General features: G+C 54.1%; 1 protein-coding gene across 4 annotated transcripts in view; it reads right to left on the minus strand.

The window, feature by feature from the left end:
- Positions 1 to 662: 662 nt before the first annotated feature.
- The window catches only part of TSPAN14 (tetraspanin 14), a 56,178-nt gene continuing 36,672 nt past the window's right edge, over positions 663 to 20,168 (minus strand). For 3 of the 4 annotated variants that reach the window (XM_007177920.3, XM_057531453.1, XM_057531452.1), the window contains exons 3-10: positions 12,637 to 12,687; positions 10,716 to 10,862; positions 9,007 to 9,177; positions 6,832 to 6,957; positions 5,485 to 5,529; positions 3,570 to 3,689; positions 3,100 to 3,177; positions 663 to 2,450 (exon numbers count right to left, since the gene is read on the minus strand). In XM_007177920.3, coding sequence (XP_007177982.1) covers positions 2,379 to 2,450; positions 3,100 to 3,177; positions 3,570 to 3,689; positions 5,485 to 5,529; positions 6,832 to 6,957; positions 9,007 to 9,177; positions 10,716 to 10,862; positions 12,637 to 12,687 — 810 coding nt within the window. In that variant the 3' untranslated portion in view covers positions 663 to 2,378. The remainder of the gene's footprint in view (positions 2,451 to 3,099; positions 3,178 to 3,569; positions 3,690 to 5,484; positions 5,530 to 6,831; positions 6,958 to 9,006; positions 9,178 to 10,715; positions 10,863 to 12,636; positions 12,688 to 20,168) is intronic. The other variant, XM_007177921.3, reaches the window with a different exon arrangement.

The following is a 20,168-nucleotide window of genomic DNA, read 5'->3' on the forward strand; positions in this document are numbered from 1 at the left end:
GCTGGAGACTCAGGGTAGGCTGGGCAGGGAGTGACTGGGAGGGCTGCACTGTGGTTCCGTGGAGGGAGCCCAGGGCGCTGGAGATGCCACGTGAGCACCCCTTACCCTGCACTTTTCTGTTCTCATCCAGCTCAGAGTCAGATGAGATGGCTGAAAGCGGCCAGCAAGTTTCGTAAACTAATTGGAAAACAAACCCAAACTGTGAAAAAGTCACAGCTAGACTTCACCCTGAACTGGGCTGTGACCTGTGAAGACACTTGCAAGGGCTCCAGCCACCAGGTCCACGTGAATAGATGGGACAGCAGGAGCTGTTGGTGCCTACACACCAGCGGTGAGGGCCTGGGGCCACCGACTTCCCCAGGGCAGCCTGGGTCAGATGTACCTGGCACTGCCACGAACCTCCTCCACAGGTGGGCCAGCAGGTCCAAGACACACAGCTCATGCAGTGGCAGTGCCCAAATTCCAACCCAGTGTCCCTAAGCTCTTTTGCCTGGACCCTGCTGCCTGGGGCTGTACAGTTATAACCTAAAATAACATTTCTTCCGGGCCTATGGAGTCAAAATTCTACCTTGTGCTTCCAGCTGGGCATGACTAAGCCACAAGCCAGCATGTTCCAGGTGTAACCTCCACACAAAGAATCATTGAAAGTGGCACACAGAATCTAAAAAAATCACCCGATGAAATTTATTTCAGATTGTGCCAACCACCTACCTTCCCGTCATGCCTTACCCACACCCGATCCCACTGTTTCCCTCGGCAGCCGAGTTTACCACTGAGATGCTTAATGCCATCTTGATATGACCCAAAACAAAAACAATCAAAACAACAGCATTAATATAAAGATATATTCCATAAAAGAGTTTGGCAGTCAAAGAAAAGCATCACACTTCCTAAAAACACAAGCATTCTCCTTCCCCTAGTCTACAGAGAAAATTGTAAAAAAAACTAAACAAAACCAACATCATCAACAAACACCCACCAGTAAATACCACATTAGCATGTACACTTCGGCAAGTATGTGAAGGTAGCACTCCATCCCTGAACGATGAGGACAGAACTGGTACAAGATCCAGAGAGGCGTTAGAGTGTAGCCCAGCCAAAGATGCACGAACGCCCCAGCTACGCCTGGGGGGTGATTCAGTACATAAGACAGACTTCATTTCCAACAGCAAGCCCCCAGTAGCCCTGACAGGAAGGGTGGACACGGTGACCACAGATATCCCCGTCGTCAGGGGGTGGAAGGTCACCATGAAAGTGAGCAACGAAACGTCTGAGCCTCTACGCAGCTGCAGGCTGGGGTCCGTGGCTCGGCCCAGGGGCCTGGCTACGGGGCTTCTCTTTCCAGGGAGAGGCGAACGCCAGGCCGGCCAGCCGGCCCTTAGCATGTGGCCTGGAGAGGAGCCCTGGCCAAAGGTGTCTAGCTGGCCATCTCTGGCTGGGGCTCCCTGGCCTTGCAGTGGGGGAGGGTCAGGATTCAAGTTCCGGGTAACAGTTTCAGTAGCACCAAGACCAGAAGACAGTGAGGCCAAGTGGGGAGGGGAGTGGGAGTAGGCATGTTGGGGGTGCACAGACGAAGGGGGAGCACGTATGTGCAGCTGGGTTACTAGGGGTGGTACGGAGAAGCTGCTGGAGTTGGTTCGTGAGACACTCAGGGGAACTGAAAAGGATGGCGTCAGTCCCAGACGCCGCATAAGGCTGTTGAGAGGAGAATGCCAGAGGAAATGAAGACGTGGTGTGAGAACATTCTTGCCCTATAAATAAACTATTTACACACTTCAGGAAAAGGAGAGCTGACTCCGGAGGAGAGCCGTGCCCACTGCCCCCTCGTGCCCTCAGGGCATAATGCTGTTGAGGCTGGAGATAGTTGCGCCCTGGACGCCGGGGGACAACGGACGAGGCACTCCCGTGGCACCAGCCCACGCGCTGGCTCAGGCTTACTTCACTTGACATGGCCGAGGGTCCTGCCAACACCCCGACCTGTGCAGACACTGCGGGCCCCCCTGGCACTCAGAGGGCCACAGAAGGTGTGGCTGCCGCCTAGGCCAGCACCAATGACGTGAGCGGTGAGGAGGCCAGGGTGCTGCCACCAGAGCCGTCTGTCCCTCAGAGCCACCTCCCCCACTTAAAGACATGTCCTCTGACTCCAGGCAGACCCCAGCGGGGCTACTGGTCACAAGTCCGTGCAGGTGAGAGGGGGCCCCTTGGCCTCCAGCACCAGCAAGCAGAAACAGAGAGATCATGTCACGCGGATGCTGAAGGCGGGGTGCTGGCTCGGGCTGGGTGCGTCCGTTTCTCTCCCTCTGGACGTGAAGTTGATGGCGGTGAAGGGCTTCGGCCTCCACGGCGTGGCTCAGCTGTGCTTGCCCACCTCTGGCTCCTCAGAAGTGGTGGCCTGCCTTCACTGCCTCAATGTCCGAGATCAGGGTCCTCGCCAGGAAGATGCCAAATATCTGACAACAAAGCCGGCAGAGGCAGCGGCCGTCAGCATCGGGGCCCAGAGGGTGAGGTGGGGCAGGGTACCCCATGCTGCCCATCACCTCCACACCCACCCGCAGAGGCTGAGGACGGAGAGCAGCAACTGGGCACATGGCCAAATGAGACCAACCCACAGTCAAAACAAATGAGCCCGGGGTCTGTTTTGCTGTGTAAAAAACAGTGGGACCTTCCCTAAAGCCTAGAAGGGGCAAACAGCAGGCACCACAGAAGCAAAACGGACGCTCCGCCCTGCCTGCAAAATGACCACGCATATCCCATACCACAGGCCACGACTCGCTTTGTACCCGGGGTGAACCGGAAAATGACAGGGTCACCCTGACTGGTTCTGATTCCCCAAATACCAAATCTCGAATGTTTCCCGTAAACCTGGATTCCACCGTAAAAACAAGACTGTCCCCGATTTGGGCCATGCTGATGTCTGAAGCTACACCCCGACCTCAGTGACCAGGATAATCATGTGGGAAGGCTGATGTCTTCCTACCAGGAACAGACTAATGTGAACTTGGTGACCTGAGGAATTCTGCTCCCCTCACCCCCACTTTAAATCATTCCTGTGGTTGGTATCTCAGATGGGCCAGGCCTTCTGAAGTAAGAGATCCTTGCCTGCTTTGCAAGTAAATTTTTTTCTTTCCTTTTCCAGATGCTTCTGTCTCTCGGCCTTCCTTTGAGATCAGTCAACCACTGAGTAAAGGAGGAAAAAGGTGCGTGGATGGCTGGTGACCCCGAGTCCACCCCAGTCACCCTCTTCAAGGCAAGGTCAGAGCCAAACATTTTCTAAATGGTGGGTTTTCCACAGAGCAGCAGTCTCACCTGCCTCCGAGGCTGCCTGGGGGGCTGCCGGCTTCTCCTCCCAGCCCTGGGCAACACTGGAAAAAACTCCTGGTTTTTCTGATTCACTGAATTCTTGACTTCCTCCCATCAGTTCTTCTCCCGGGAGACACTAACCAGCCTATTCACCCCGGGCCTCACGCACCCTCGGCCACCAGCATCTTTCCCAGAGTGTAAAATCTGGCTCAAGGGAACAGGTGCGGCCACAAGGGGAGAGGAAGCCATGAAGGGCAGTGGGAGCAAACCTGCAGTAGTGAGATGGCAATGAAGACGCCGGCCACGATGTAAATGTTCCGTGGGAGCCACCCCTCCAGCGCCTGGATACAGCCTTTCGTGAAGATGGACTCGTCCCATTTGCTCTTCAGCTGCAGGGAAACAGGACAGCGGCCTGAGCCCAAGACACGCAGGCCGTCCCCACCCTGGATTCCGAGGGCTCCCACCGGGGGCAGAGCAAAACTCAAAGCTCGGGGGGGAATGAGGGATCTGGGAGGCTGGTGCCGAGGACAGACGGACAGACAGAACTCTCCAAGAGAAACACGTCTATTTGCCTCGGTCTCCGCCCCTCCCCGGGCAGTTTGCGTTTTATAACCTGTCTAAGCAAAGGCTCCCTGGCTGTGATCTTTAACCCCTTTCTCTTAGGGCCTCCAAAGATTTCAAGGTCAACTTTTTCAACACACCTCCGCAGCCCATGTCTGGAGAAAGGGGAGGGGGATGAGGGCTTGGGGAAGGAAAATGTGCCTTAAAGAGAGAAGCTGGGGAAAGAGGGTTCAGCGTCTTCTGAGTCAGGAGAAGGAAGGGACAATGGCTTCTCACAGTGTGCCCCCGAGCCCAGGTGAGCCTGGCTCCAAGAAGCAGAGCCAGCAGGAGCAGGCTGAAGCCGACCCTAGTGAAGGCTCAGGCAGCACACGGGGACATGGCCTCGGCAGACACCGTGTCCCCACCCACCCCGAACACAGCAGTCGGCCCCGGCCCTCCTCCCCTATCAGCCTCACCCATGAAATACTGACAGAACATTCATTCGTTAGCAGTGTTAGGGGCTGAATTATGTCCCCCTAAAACTCCTATGTTGAAGTCTTAACCCCCAAGACCTCAGAATGTGACTGTATTTGGAGAGAGGCTGTTTAAAGAGGTAAATAAATTACAATGAGGTCATTGGAGTTGGCCCTAATCCAATATGACTGGTGTCCTCGTGAGAAGAGATTAGGACACAGACAGACACAGAGGGAAGCCCATGTGAGGACACAGGGAGGAGGAGGCACCATCCAAGCCAAGGAGAGGGGCCTCAGAAGGGACCAACACTGCTGACACCTTGACCTCAGACTTCTAACCTCCAGAACTATGAGAAAATTAAATCTCTGTTATTTTAACCACACGGCCTGGGTACTTTGTTACAGCAGCCCTAGCAACTGATACAAGTGGCGAGGAAATCGGTCACTAAAGAAGCTGATGCTGACATAGGCCCATCGCTATGAAGCGGAGCTCACTGCAGAGGGAGTTGAGGTTTCCCAGACTGGAGGGTCACATCCCTAGTGTCCACGGCCAACAGCGGGGTGTCTGCAGTTTCCCCGAGATCCCTCTCCTTCAGAACAGCTGTCATTCACATCAGCAGAGGCCACCAGAGCAAGGACTGGGGTGGGCCCTCGCCTCTTCACATCCAAGCGCACACTCCCTGCGGCCTGAGGAAGCCCTTAGATGACTGAGCCCTGCTCCTGCCCTGAGCCTGCCTCCCTCCCTGTCAGCATGGCCTCCATAATGGCAGCTGGACCAAGCCATGTGCCTCCTGCAACTCCATCCTGAACCCCTACATAACAGACACCTCCTGGGACTCCAAGGGCCTCTTAAACATGTCGTCTTTGTTCCCCCAAACTCTCATCCATCTTCTTTCCACTAATGTGGCAACTGCTAGATTTTGTGACTGTGGTTCACAGAGCTTGAAATCACACCCATTACTGTTCCCGTGAATCTTGTCTTGCCAGCGGCTCAGGGAAGGCGTGTGCGTGGCCGTGTGCTCCCGCTCGCCTGGTTCCCAGCTTACGTGGCACCTCTGAGCTTAGTCTCCCCTGGCTCTCCCACTCCAATTTGCACTTGTGCTAAATCGGGAAGTTGGACCCTAGAGAATAAACGTGAAGAATTCCAAGTCATATGCATGGGGGCTCTCACCTGAGTCCTGACATCATAGCCACACTGTGTGTTCACAACTTTTTGCTGTAAGAAAAGCAGAAAGATTAGTCATTTTTGTGCTCCAGAAGCCGGTGGTAGAAAGCTCTAGAAAAGTCACAACCAAACATCAGCAAACACCTGCACCAATTCCATTACAGCTCATGACCTTCCATCATGCTGCCAACTAACCTTCCATGCTAGGACAGAGGTTGGCAAACTTTTTGTGTGAAGGGCAAGATAGTAAATATTTCAAACCCACCTATGTAGCTAGTATTCAACTCTGCTGTTGTAGCATGAACGCGGCCATTGACAATATGTAAATGAACAGGTACGGCTGTATTTCAATAAAACTTTATTTATGGACACTGAAGTTTGAATTTCATGATTTTCACGTGTCACAAAATATTATCCTTCTTTTGATTTATTTTCAACCACTTAAAAACGGCTGAAACCATTCATGGCTCACAAGTCATCCAAAAACAGACAGCAGGCCAGATCTGGTGCAGGGGTCGTAGTCTGCCAATTCCTGAGCTAGAAGGGAAAAGCTACACTTGCTAAAGATTTCACCGTCACGGTGGAGATGTCAGACACCACTGTGCAGCCTCTGCAGACCTGAGCCCCTCCCAGGCTGGGGAACCTGCCCAGAGCCCCGTGGCCCAGCACCAGGCAGTGTGATAGTACTGACGGCCGTAGGGGCTCCCTTCTACTCAGGCTAGGTTTGGGCAAACATTCAGTGCTCCTTCAAGGGCACCCAAGGGAATTCCCTGACAGTCCACTTGTTAGGACTCGGCGCTTTCACTGCTGTGGCGCTGGGTTCAATCCCTGGTCAGGGAACTAAGATCCCATAAGCCATGCAGCGTGGCCAAAAAAACGGGGGCGGGGCACCCAAGAGCTCAGTTTCTGGAACCCAAGGATGTGGTCTGTGGACTGGGGATGAAGACAGGTGAAGAAGAAAGAACAGTGAAAGAATTCTGCACCACCCCCAGATGGCGATGTACCCCACTGCCCCGGGCTTCTGAGGACTGAGTGTTTGTTTTCTCCAGAGAAAGGAGACCAGGCCTCATTATATTCACAGCATCTTGTCCAGGCGCCCCTGAGTGAGAGCCCCTCACGGGAGGGGGACCACTGTTTTTTGCCTGCTTCACCCAGCACACCAGAGCCAGGGTGGGCCATGCAAAAACACTCATGGAATTTATAGGTATAGGATTTCAGAGCTGCAAGAGCCCTGAGGCAAGTGGAGGAGGAGCCGGGCACTCAATCCATCCACAGAAGAGAAGAAGCCAGAGCCCTCAGGGAGGCAGGATCTGCTCCGCTCCAGAGGGACCGTCCATGCTCGGGCAGACTCACCGCGGGGTCGGGCACACAGCAGGAGAAGGGCACCCCACACTTCTCGCGGCTGTAGCTGGCGCCACTGCAGTTGAAGTAGACGTTGAGGTCCCAGTCTTCAGGGCCATATGCCCCACAGCACTGGTTCTGCAATCATAAAGCCGAGAGCTGTCGGGGCTCTGAGCCAGGGCTGTTGTTGCCCGGCGTAGGGCGTCTGTCTTAGGGACACGGGGTTCAGTGCACCTCTGTGTATCACACAGAGAAATTGAAGCCCGCCCCACGGACCTCCCATCACTGAGACGTGAGCGAGGTGACCCGAGTGGCCCTTTAAGAAGGAAACTGTGTCCAGGTCCCGTCTGGGCCCAACACACCAGGCCGGCTCGGCAGCGCCCTTGGAGTCAGCTCCACTCCCTCCTCACCATGGAACTTTCCCTTCCTCCCCAACTGACCCCCAACCTGGGAGAGCGGGCTTCTCACTCTCCTTCTGATGTGGTCCTCTACTGCCCCCCGAGAGAACACCTCTCTGTGGGCAGTGTGCCTTCCTCCCCAAGAAAGGTCCAAGCTGGCCCCAGTCACCTTTTGTGCCTCTTTACAGGAAACAGCTGCTGAAGTCTACTCCCAAGGAGAGTTACGACTGGGGTGAAAGGTAACGCAATCAAAGCTCTGCCCCTGACCCGGGGTCTCCGCCCTCCCTTCCCAGAACCCCCCACTATCTGGTGAAGCAGCAAAGAAAAACCCCATTTGTGTAAAAAATCGTAAAACCAAACACAGTGAAAGTAGCACTGTGACGTCAGTGGCGTCCCAATCCGAGAGCAGATGTTGTTTTCACATTTGCCCTTACAGCTGTCACGGTTATGGCCGTAATCACAGCCATATGGCCCACAACCAGGATTTTGGCTTCACTTTCATTTCCAAGGTAAAAATCCCGCCTCCCCTGCCCCGCCTCCCCTCCCTCCCGTCCTCCGTGGTTCCAGGTGCTCTAACTACTACCTGATATTTTACCATGCATGAGAAAGCTCCATCATTTCCTATCTCTAAGGAAAGGTATTTTTTAAAAGGAGAGGAAGGCAGTGGAGAAAACTGCAATGTCTTTAAGGCCAGTGCAGAGAGGAACCACCCTGGCATCCTTGACACCAGCAAGCCCAAGGTTATGTGGAAGTGAAGAGAGAATGGCAGCCTTGAACAGAAAAGGAAAAGGCACAGGAGGCAGTGATGTCAGAAGAGGGTGGGATGGGGACTTTCGCAGAGGAACACGGAAGAGATCTAACAACAACAGAGGAAGGATCTAACAACACAGGAAGGATCTCTGATCACAAAAATGGGTTTTGCGGGATCCTACAATACATGAAATAAGGGGTAAACAAGTTCTGGTTAATAAGGAGAACAGATCATAGTTATTTTTAATGCTCTTCTATTTTCTCCTCCGAACAAAAGGGTTCCATATAAAAAGCTCCTGAGGAAGCTAGGTTTTCTGGCAGAGCGCAGATCAAACAACAACCTTGCACAGGCTGGCACGGTGGGGAGTGGGTTTCTCCTGGGGCCAGGGTGGGGGGGGATGGGGGGAGGGGCCGAGGGGGCGGGAGGGGTGGCAGAGATGGGGGACAGCAGTGGTCCCAGCCTCCAGGTACAGCCACACACAAGGGGGGCGAAGGCCTGACAGAGAAAAGGCCACAGCCTGGGACTGCTTAGACAAACCCCCGGGAACAGAGTCCAGGGAGGTCACATTCCTCTCCATCTGAAGAACCTTCCTCCAGGCAGCTCTGCCCTCCCAAACAGGAAGGGGAAAAGGTCCCGAGGAGGAAGGGGACAAGAATAGCCTCAGACGGGGAGTCATGCGCCCAGCTTTACCCCTCAGCACACACAGCACCTAGGAGACTGCAGCCGCCTGCGTGGCCAGGGCTGGAGAGATCCGGTCCTTGCGGGGGGAGAGGGTAGGGTGGCCGTGGGTGCAGCTGGACTGCCTGCCCAAAGCAAATGGGGGAGGGCACCCTGAGAGCAAGCCTGGCCCGCCAGCAACCACAAGCAGACAAAGCTAACCTGACCAGAGTCGGGGGGTAGCACCTCCCCTGGCCTCCTGGCTGTGGGCAGAGCTGAGGGGGGGAAGGCCCAGTGTTCCCCACCAGCCTGGCCCCCGAGCCATGCGCACAGACTGAAGCCAGGAAAGCCAGGCTCTATCAGGGAGAAGGTGGTGCTTACAGCTTTCTGAAGGGAGTCGATGAGGTTCTGCAGGTCAATGTCATCCCGGTAGGATCTGATGTTGCTCTCGAAGAACTCCCGGAACCGGTCCCTCACCCAGTCCTGGAACAGGAAGGCCAGCACGGCCACGGCCAGCTCCAGGAAGAAGATGAGCACGATGGCACTGCAGAACTGCAGGGGGACAAGCACGGGAGCAGGAGTCACCACACCTCTGGCCTCCCAGCCAGACGCGCGTCCTTGTCCGACCCAGAACCTCTGCCTGCTGCGAAGAGCACGGGCTCGGCACCTAAGAGACCCGCGTTGGAGTCTGGGGAATCCCACGTCATTAGCTGGGTACTCCGGGCAACTCACCCCTACTCACACTGCTGCATTGTTGGTAAGAGTCAGATGAGTGAAAGTATGAGAAAGCTCCAAGACAACGTACCAACCGTCTCCTATGAAGTAGCCCCCACTCCAAGGAAACTCCAACACGGGAATGAATGGCTATCCTACCCCACCAGGTATCAGCTCCTTTAGGGCAGAGAATGTGCCCCAGACACACTATCTGACCACTCTCCTCGCACATACAACCATCCCAGTTGCTAGAAATCTGTTACTCCTACTTTAGGGATAAGGACGCTGAGGTTCACTCAGGTTACATACTTTAGATACAGGACATCTGAGTTCCCTGGCAGGGCTCTATTACAACTCCGGAGTTGCTAACGTTATCAGTACCTACTCTGTATGTGTGTATATGAGAGTCAACTGCATAAACACCTCTGCAGAAGCACAGCTGTCCCTGGCCACAATAGTGGTGGAATTCTGTAAAGGCCACTGCAGTCACAGGTCCACACCCCCTCCCATCAAGGCGGGGCTCCAGCCTGTAGAGCTCAAGTTATCACCGCTGTTATCACTGGCCATACAGCACACTAAGCAGCTATGCAACAACCAGCAATATCTCAAAATAAGACACGCACATGTACAAAGATACACACACATAAGGCCCTCCAGAATGTAATCTCCATTCATAGAGGAGCAAGGTAAGCAAACATAATCTTTAAGAGAAAAAAAAAAAATGAGAAAAAGCCCACGTGTTTTGCTTTTTAAATGAAGCCCAGAAAAAAAGGCTTGATCTAATAAATTCAACAAAAAACATAGTGCAAAACACAATTATGTGTTTTCCCCACCAGGTGCTATTTAATTTTAGCTGAATGCATTTCAAAATGAATGTGTACCTAAGTATAAAACTAAACCCTTAGTAACTTGAAGTTCTGCCAGGAAATTAAGGATTCTGCATTGCACATCCAACAGATTCACACACCCTGGAGGAGGGAAAAGACTTCCTAACATCATTGACATCTTTTGATCTTAGCCAGGAAGGGCAAAGGTGAGTAGCAAACAAACAACTGGAACTTCTGAAGGGAGATGAAAGGCAAGGGAAGGGGAGGAGAGCAGGCCAGGGAGCAGCCGACTCTGCCCACCAGGAGCTAAAATCCAGAGGGGCCCAACCTCTCCAGAGATGAGGATCTGGTTCATCCGACTGTTCCCTGAAATCTTACCTTTCGTTGGGCAGCAGGGCACCAAGGGCTGCCTCCTCCCCCCACTGCCTGATCCTGGGGGAGGCTCGTAAGAGCTGCTACCCACCCCCCAGATAAGGGCCAGGCTTGCCCGGCAGAGCCCATACCCCTACCTCCCCCCCTCCTCCCCCCCACGTGTCTGGGGCCACTCACAAAGTTGAGCAGGCAGATGTTCTCCCGCAGGGCCCCCACACAGCCAGCGAAACCCAGCGTGAACATCACCACGCCCACCATCAGCACCAGAACCACAGGGTCAATGCCATGCATCCGGGTCACTTTGGTGAGGTCGGACAGCACCCCCTGAAAGAGGCAGAGAAAGCAGGGTAACATCAGCTTCAAAGAGAGTTGAGGGTGCCCTGGGGGGGCTGTGTCCGGACCGAAATGAGGACAGGAACCTGCCTTCCAAGGCTCAGTCTTGTCATTAAAAGCCACGGCATGGCACGGCCCCTCCCCACCTGCCCCCTTAGAGGCCCCTCTGCCCAGTAGATCTTTGCCTACGTCAGCCCCCAGCCGCTCTCCCGTTCCTGGTCTCCATCTAGGCTGTGACCGCCTCCCAGGCAGACCCCCCACTTCTTTTGTAGCCTGCAGGGTACTGACGCCAGGTCTGGGGCGGAAGAGGCCCTGAGGGGCCCTGTGGTCCGTGGTCAAGGCACCCCAGGGCCCTGGCCTCTGGCCATCTGGTGGCTGACTTTGCATTCAATTCATGGAGCACCCCACTATCCTGAGATGAAAACAGCTTCAACATGAACACGCTTGTGAACAGCACACCCGCCAAGGACAGGCGAAGGCTGCGCTGTCCACTAACTTTTTGTGATGATGCAGATGTTCTACACCTGCACTGTTCACAATGGTAGCCACTGGTCACATGTGCTCTCGAGCACTTGAAATGTGGCCTGGTGGAACTAAAGACCTGAATTTTAATTTGTATTTCATTTTAATTAATTTAGATATAATTAGTCACATCTGGCTAATGGCAACTGAAATGGACAGAGCAGTTCTACAGGATTCAAAGGAGGACGGAGAAAAGAGCAGCCGGACCAGGCACCCAGCTAGAATCAGGGAGCCAGGGTAGCCAGGCCTAGGCTCAGGGATCCGTTGGCTGAGATGCCGCTGTCCCAGAGGCGGTCACACGGTGGCACTACGAGTCATGGTTTGCACCAGTTTCTTGGTCACTAGGGCAAAGTGACATTGCTCTACAAGCTCTTAAAGGGGCCCAAACCCAAAGGCAGACCTTATCCAGTTCCTAAGGCCATGGCAAGAAAGCCCACAGACCTAAGCGCTCCTGTCTCCTCCTCCTGAAAGCAGAAAGAGATTCCACTGAAGGAACAGAGGGCCCTGGGCCTGAGACTCAAGAGGAAGCTTTAGCTCCCACTCTTTCCAGCCTGGTCTCTCGACTTCCCCAGCGCCCACCTACCTGCAGAGCAAAATGTGGCACCAAAGCTCCACCCTGCCCACACCCGGTCTAGTCCCCTCCTTGGAGTTCCATCTGCCCCTTGTCCTTCCGGACAGTAAGAGCCTGGTCTTCTCTCCTCCCCTCTCCTCCACAGGTTGGGCAAGGAGATTCAAAGGTGCCTACAGGGCGCCCAGGGGGCACGTCCCAGAGCCCTGCTCCCTGACTCAGGGGTCCTCCCCGTGGACGAGAACAAGAGCTTCAGGAATCAACACAACTGTGTTCAGGGTCCTGCTGGCTCCCAGAGGCACAGACAGGGTTCATTCCAGAAGGTAGCCCCAGGCCTGCCCTGGACACAGCTGGAGACATGCCCCAGGGTGACTCAGGGCTTCTGGGAACAGGAGAGAGGGCTCCCCACACTCACAGGGCTCAAAATCCCAACGAGCCCAACCTTGACCTCTAGCAGCGACCCTACCACGGGGAAGCAGGGCCAGCAGCAGGACCCCAGGAGTTTTCATCATAAGTTCAGTGACTTCCAAGAGCCAGCTCTGTAAAGATTAATGACTACAAACCATTACCCTGCACAGGAGAGACTCGTCAGGGAGGAGTTTGGAGGAAGGGACAGTTAAAGCTGAACAAACCTGGCGGACTGATGCTCAGGGTCCTAGTGACAGTCACACCTACCTTTTCGCTCCACGCCCATAGTCCGACACCGAGGAAGACAACTCCAGCCAACTGAGCAGGCGCAGGGGGAAGAGAGAGAGAGAGAGAGAAAGTTAGGTCAGAAACCAGCTCCAAGCACATGCTTCTCAGAGGAGGGACCACACTGCTAGTCAGGGGGTGTTCCTGGCTCGTGTCCAGGCTGGGCAGAGCAAGGGCAAGGCGGCCCCCTTGGCCCCTGCAGATGGCAGGGACTCTACACCAGAACAATAGGACGGTGAGGCTCTTCAGATAACCCACACCTATCTTCCCTGACCATTGGGACAAACTCCTTCAACCCCAGCTGGCCCCATGCTCTGGAGAGCAGAGACAAAGATCTCGGAGCAGACTCTGTCCAGGAGAGACTATGGAGTTAGAGAAATCAGGCCACGCCCCATTTCTTCCCCATTCCACAAGCCCCCTACTCATTTCAATGCACTATCTGGTGTGTAAGAAGACATCACCCTTTATGATGGCTGCCCCAGGAGCCTTCACGGGCTCCCAGTGCAGGTGAAGCCCTGCATAGGACAGAGCACCCCCTGTGCCGCCCGCCTCGGGCCTCCAGCCCCGGAGACAGACTCCAAGCACAGACAAGCAGCCGCCCAGGCCATCTGCTGGCCGGGCTCAGGCTCCTCACCGTGGTACCTACACTCTGCACTGCAGGGCATGCCTGTGCTCAGGAAATGCCTGGTTATGTTACCGAATTACAAGAAGCCTGCACCAAGCCAAGTGCTCACCCCAGAAAAGCAGTGCCCCCCAAACCTGACCTCCTACCCACAGGAACCCACCGGGGCTAAGGTGCCTCACGTGCCCCATGACAAAAAGGGACCCCCAAATACACTCCACAGACTCCTACACCAGGGAGGATCGTTCCACAGAAAACAAACACCACGTGGCCTCTACAAATTAAGCAGCCCCCTATTTTTCTGCTTAACTGCTTTATACTCTGCTGGCATTTTGCTGCCATTTATCAGGACCTCACGGTAAACAACAAGGCAAGGTTCTCTGTGACTGCAACTTTCCCAAGTGTATTCTCCAGCTTTAGGATACTCCTGTCTACTTCACTGCAAGCCCTAGGAGGCTGGACTCGGAAGAAGGGCCTTCAGAGAAAGCCCCGGAGTTCCCAACCTCCTCTGGGTCACAGGCCACTTTCAGAAAATGTGCACATGCCCAATATTTTGGAGGGAATTTCAGAGGGTTCTCAGACTCCTTACTGCTGGTTCCCACAGTAGTCTGTGGACCCCAAGTGAAGGAGTCCTGCCAAGACCTGATCCCCCCACCTAACAAAGCAGCACGCGAGCCGAGAGGGCCAGGACCAAAACTCTGAAACCGAGTCCCTCTGAAACAGAGTTCCTCTGAAACAGAGTTCCCTGGCAAGTTGATGATTAATCTCTCTATCCACAACTTTATTCCCTTTCTCGTCCCGCCCCTGTTTCCCTCAAGATTGAGGAATATCAAAGAAAAAGGGGGACTGAAACCGAGCAGGACCCTGCGGGGCCTTCTTGGGTACGAGCCCCTCTGTGCCCGCTGCTTCTTGTTGGTCTCCCCTCCCCCCTCCCCCCATTCCAAAGAGCAGACTCAAGCAGCTACTAATTAGAACAGAGTCACAGGACTCCTGGTTCCTCCAGAAGGGATTTAGATAACGATATGACGCTATCTTTGAGCTGTTCTGCAGAAACTAAGACTACCACCCCCAACCCTGTGGAGGATGATGATTACCCACTGACCTGAAGAGGTACGTGGACCCCAGACTGGCTGGAACCGGAAGGCAGATGATTCAGATTCCCGAACCATCTCCCTGTTACATCACCACTAACCACGCAGAAGAAAGTCCGCAAGTTAATCATATACCCTGCGACTCTCACCCCTAACATTTCCTTTAAAAACCCTTGCCTGAAAGCCATCGGGGAGTTTGGGTCTTTTGAGCACGAGCTGCCCGTTCTCCTTGCTGGGCACTCTGCGATAAACCTTGTACTTCCCTTCACCACAACCTGGTAGCAAAAGGATTGGCTTTGCTGCAAGTCGGGCGAGCGAACCCAAGTTCAGTTCAGTAACAATCCCAAGCAGTAAGTGAGAAGGCCCAGATCCCAAGTCTCTGTTTAGCTCATTCATTTACTCACTCACTCATTCATTCAACAGGCGTTGAGTAAGTGCCAGGCACCATCTCAAGCACTGGAGACAGCACTGCGCCACGTGGGCAAAGATCCCTCTGCTGCCGGAACTTAGGCTCTACGGAGCCGACACACGGTCCTTTCCACCACATTGTGCTGATTTCCCACTTTTCCATCCTCCCATTGGATTAACCAGTTGATGAAGAGGGCTTCGTTTTCCTTGATGGGGTACACGACCACTTCCCTTCCCTTCCCAAGTGTCTGACACTGCACGGTAAGCAAGCCTGAAGGTGATCAGTCACTATCTGCCGAATCCCCGCAGGCCTCTCTCCCCATCATTCCTCAAGGTCTCCAATGACTCACTTCTCTCTTGCCAAGGGGGGGGGGGGCGGGGCGGGGGGATGGGTGGTCAAGTCTTTTGCCTCAGCTTACCTGATCTCACCCAACACAGCTGGTCATTCCCTCTGTCACCGAGGCACTCAGCTTTGGGGACACCAAGTGTACACACACAATTGTCTTCCACCCTCCCTGTCGTTCCTTCTCAGTCTCCTTTGTGGGTTTGTCCTCGTCTTTCAGAGCCCTCTAAATGCTAGAGAACCTCACTGCTCAGTTCTGGACCCCTGCCCTCCCCTGAGCCCTCTAGATGATCTCATAACTAACATGGCTGACTCACAAATCCTAACCTCCAGCCATAGCTGCTCCCGAGTCAAACACCCCAACGTCTACTTGACTTGTCCACTGAATATGACTAGTAACATTTCAATCTTCACGTGCCCCCAAATGGAGCTGTGGCCTCCCAACCCCGGAGCAGCTCCTCCCCACCTCTCCCCTTCTCACTAAATGGTACCACTGACCATCTACTCGTTTAAGACAGAAAACCTAGACCTCAGGCTTGACAGCTCTCTCCCTCCAACTCCACATTCAACCTATCAGGACCCCTCTGTTAGTCCTACCTTCAAAATACATAGCATACCCTCTCTGCTCCCACCTGTCTATGCTTCATCCCTGCAGGGGCCTCCCCACTGTCTCCCCACAGGTCCCCAAGCAACTAGAACAATCCTTTAAAAATATGTCTAGAGGGCTTCCCTGGTGGCGCAGTGGTTGAGAATCTGCCTGCCAATGCAGGGGACACCGGTTCGAGCCCTGGTCTGGGAAGATCCCACATGCCACGGAGCGGCTAGGCCCTTGAGCCACAATTACTGAGCCTGCGCGTCTGGAGCCTGTGCTCCATAACAAGAGAGGCCGCGATAGTGAGAGGCCCGCGCACCACGATGAAGAGTGGCCCCCGCTTGCCACAACTAGAGAAAGCCCTCGCACAGAAACGAAGACCCAACACAGCCATAAATAAATAAATAAACAAACAAACAAACAAACAAAAGAAAAACATGTCTAGATCACTCCCTTCCTCAAAATGCTCCGATGACTTCCTTTCACACTTAGAATAAAATTCAAACTCCTTGCCGCAGACCACAAGAACGTGGGCAGCCACGCTGTGGCGTGCATCGCCAACACCATCTCTGACCTGGCTCCCTGGTCCCAATCCCCTTCTCTGGGCCACCCTGGTATTGCTACTGTTTCTTGAACTCACCAAACTCATCCCTGCCTCAGAGCCTTGACTAGATCCCTCAGCCTAGAATGTTCCTCCTCCATATCCCTTCCTGGCTTCCTCCCTCATTCCATTCAGGTCTCTTCAAATTTCTCCTCCTCAAACACATCTCCCTTTGCCATGCCACTGCTCCCCATCCATCACTCCTGATCTCCTTCCCCGCTAGATCTTCTTCACGGCACATATCCTAGACCACATGAGCTGTCTGTCTGTCTACTGTGCCTCCCCCCCACTTAAGCCCTCTGAGGGCAGAGATGTTTCCTATTTTGTTCAGGGCTGCCTAACCACTTTCCATGACAACCCACCCACCACCCGGTGCCACGAGGGACAGTGAGGAAGGTCTGCCCCTCGGAAACCCTTCGCCGAATACGGTCAGCTTGAGACACAGCTCCCTACCACCGCAACCCAGTTCTCCTTCTCTCACAACAACGGGGCTCTAAGAATGAGAGCTTGTGTTTTTTTCCATTCTGTTTTACAGGAAGAACTAAAGTTAACTTTGCACCAGAAAGACAGGAACCGGGGTGGGGGGGGGGGTGGGGGCAGGGACCCATGTCAGATCATGGGTTCAGTGAACAGTGGTCCGAGGCAGGACCTTCAGGGACCAACAGTTGTTATAGAGACAAGGAGACTGAGGGAGAACCAAACAGGGGAAGTGACCTGCCTGGGAGCTCACACGACAGCCCCCTGAATGAGCCAGGACTCTGGCCAGCTTCGCCTGGCTCCCCGTGGAGCCCCTTCCCTGGACCTCCCTGGGACAGATGGTCTCTGGAGCTGGGCTGTCCTCCTGGCTGCCAACCATCTGGGGGTGACAGTTCAGGTGCCTTCCAGCCTCAGAGTAACCTCCTTTGTCTCTCTTCTATGACCTGATTAAATTCCTTCCCAAAGAATGGAGCCCAACTCCCGCCAAGCCCAAAGGGAGGCCAGCCTTGGACCATCAGGTGCATACCCTGCGGTGGTCACCAGGGCAAGTAGCACCACCCTTTCCTGGGTGCCAGGTGCTGCATTAAACACAATACACCTAAAGAGGCCCTCCACACCCCATAACACTGGTACTATTACCCCCATTTTTCAAATGGGAAAGTTCCGATGTAAAACGATTTGGTTATTTGCCCAAAGGCACACAGCTAGCTGGTGGCGAAGTCAAGAAACAAACCTGCATGTCTCTGTCCTGACATCATGTTATCTCATTGCCCACAGGGCAGCCACCCAAGGCAGAAAGAGCGGGCACCAGCCTGTGCCCTCCACCACAAGGGGTAGTCACAGCGCCCGGTGGCGTGGGAGTCCGCAGAAGGGGCTTCTAAGCTGTGCAACCCTAAAGCCAACGTCCCACATCATCAGGTGGGGAGGATCACTCTGTGTCCAGTCAGGCCCTCTTTGGGGGTCACTGTGAAGATTCAGTGGTGACCTCTCCACCTTAAGCAAAGGCCCCTGTGAAAGAAGGTGAGAGGTCTCCTGGGGGGCATTCTGGGCTGGTCCAGCCCTGCCTTGTTCTGGAAGCCACACAGGGTCCACTCACCAAGTGGGCAAGCCTTTACCCAGCAGGTTCCAGACACAACAGAAGTGTAGACATCTAGCCAGGCCCCGCTGGACTGGAGGAGGATTTCAGCACCGAGCAGGTCAAAAGCAGCCCCTCATCACCCACAATTTAGTGGGCTTGGTCTCCTGTAAGATTTCAGTTCAGTGCGTGTGAAAGCACTCAGGCAATTCTTGCAGGCTCCAGAGGACTTTCCTCCACAAGCTCAAGACAAACCACCAGCAGCCACGAAACGCTTTCAGGCCATGCCCTGATTCTTGCAGACTCCCCTGGCTGAGGAAGGGTGACATGCACAGAGCCCCTGCCCCTGGGCCACCAGAGGGAGCCTCAGAAAAAAAACAAGAAGGAAACCCAAGAGTAAGCACCGAAACCCGAGGGAGTCCAGGGCAGCACTGAAAAAACAGCATGGGTCAGCCGGCCCTGGTTCCGGCTCCACCCTGCAACAAGTGACAGGACTTGTGCGAGTCCAGAAATTTCTCTGAGACTGTTTTTCTTTGCAAAATGGGGATGACCCTTCCTGGGTCATAGGAGGGTTGTAGGAATTCAAAGAAGTATCCGGAGTGATGTGCTTACCCTGGAGCACTGAGCGAGCCCTGCCCTGACATGGAGGCAGAACAGAGACCGCGGGGACCCTCAAGACGCCATCAGCATTTGCTGGATTGAAAGCACTCTGCGCACCATCCCCCAACGAATCGCAGCTCTGTCCTGAGACAAGGTCCTCCTTTCCAGAGGCATCTGTTTTATTGGGCTTCTGGAGACAAGAGTAAAGCAGAGTTTAAGGAAGCAGATGCCTTCTGGAGGTTTCTCAAGTGAGGTGGGGAAAGGATGATGGAGAGAAAACAGGGCAGGGAGTGGAAGAAGATAGAACTGTCTCAGCTCTGTTCCCAACTCACCCTGTGGCTTTGAGCAAGCCATCCCTCTCTTGGACTTCAGTTTGCCAACCTGCAAAACTGAATAGATGGAGACCAATGATCTCCAAGGGCCTCTGCACCTCCCACTGCCTAAGCTCTGCCACCATAAATCATGCCAGGTGGAAACCCAACAGTCCTGGCATTCACTCTCCAGAACTGGAAATCCGGAGTCCAGGCCTGAGGAGTCCAGGGAACACCAGAGATGCTTGTGGTCACTTGAAAGGACACCAGAGGGCACAGACCCTAGACCCAACCTGGCCCTGAGAGCCAGTGCACTGAGGGGGGAGTCCCAGGACATCTGTCGGGATCAGGAGGCCTTGCCCCTCCAGATTGCGATCACTCTGGACCCTAAACAGAGCATAAAAGGAATGCCTCTTTCTAAACAGTCCCACATTAAAAAAAAGCTTAAACCAAGCCAGTTCTTTGTGGGAGTTTGGAAGTTCTGGGAGCTGGAAGGGACGCTAAAGCCCAGCTTCTTATCCCGGAGGGAAATGGGCCCAGGGCAGGATGGTGCCTTGCTCAGGGTCACACAGCTATCACACACCAGCTTTTCCTCCTGCCGGAAGGGTGGTTCTGAAAACCAGAAGCACATGTGCCCTTCCCGCAGAGCCAGTGAACTCCTGAGAGGGGCCCGACTCGGAGGTGGGGAGGACTACCCACAGGGCTCTGGGGCAGCTTCCACAGAATCTCTGTGCTCCCTGATAACAGGGAGCTCACGCCCACCACACCCTGCCCAGGAATCTGACTGTATCAGCCTTTGAAAGAAAGGAAGGCAAGGAGGCAGAGTTCTCCAAGGGAGGTTACAGGCAGCGCCCCAGGCAATGGAGAGGAGGAACCCCCACCCCAGCCTCACCCCACCCCAGCCCCTGCCATCGCTGGCACAGTTCAGTGATTAACAGTGAGTAGAGAACAAGACACTAAGCTAGGGGTCGACAGTTCCGTAAGCCAGATAGTGTTTTCAGCTTTGCCTGCCGGAAGGTCTCTGTTTCAACTACTCCACTCTGCTGTTACAGCAGGAAAGCAGCCACAGATAATACGTAAACGAACGGACAGGAGTGTGTTCCAGTAAAGTTGTACGTGCAAAAACAGGCAGACAGCCAGGTTTGGCCTGCGAGCCGTAGTCTGCCAAGTCCTGCACTAAACTATCACACTGAAACCATCTGGACCTAGACAGGATTTCCTTCAGCTCGCCACAAGAGCCCCAGGACATCCCTATAATTCGGGTCTCCAACCCTGGTAGGTTTTTATATTACTTCAACAGGCCTTAATAGCCTAAAACTGCAAATAACCCAAATGATATATTCCCACAATGGAATATCCCACAACAATGAGAATCAACGATCTACAATTACGTA

Source organism: Balaenoptera acutorostrata, chromosome 16, assembly GCF_949987535.1.
Source record: "Balaenoptera acutorostrata chromosome 16, mBalAcu1.1, whole genome shotgun sequence".
NCBI classification, from domain to species: Eukaryota; Metazoa; Chordata; class Mammalia; order Artiodactyla; family Balaenopteridae; genus Balaenoptera; species Balaenoptera acutorostrata.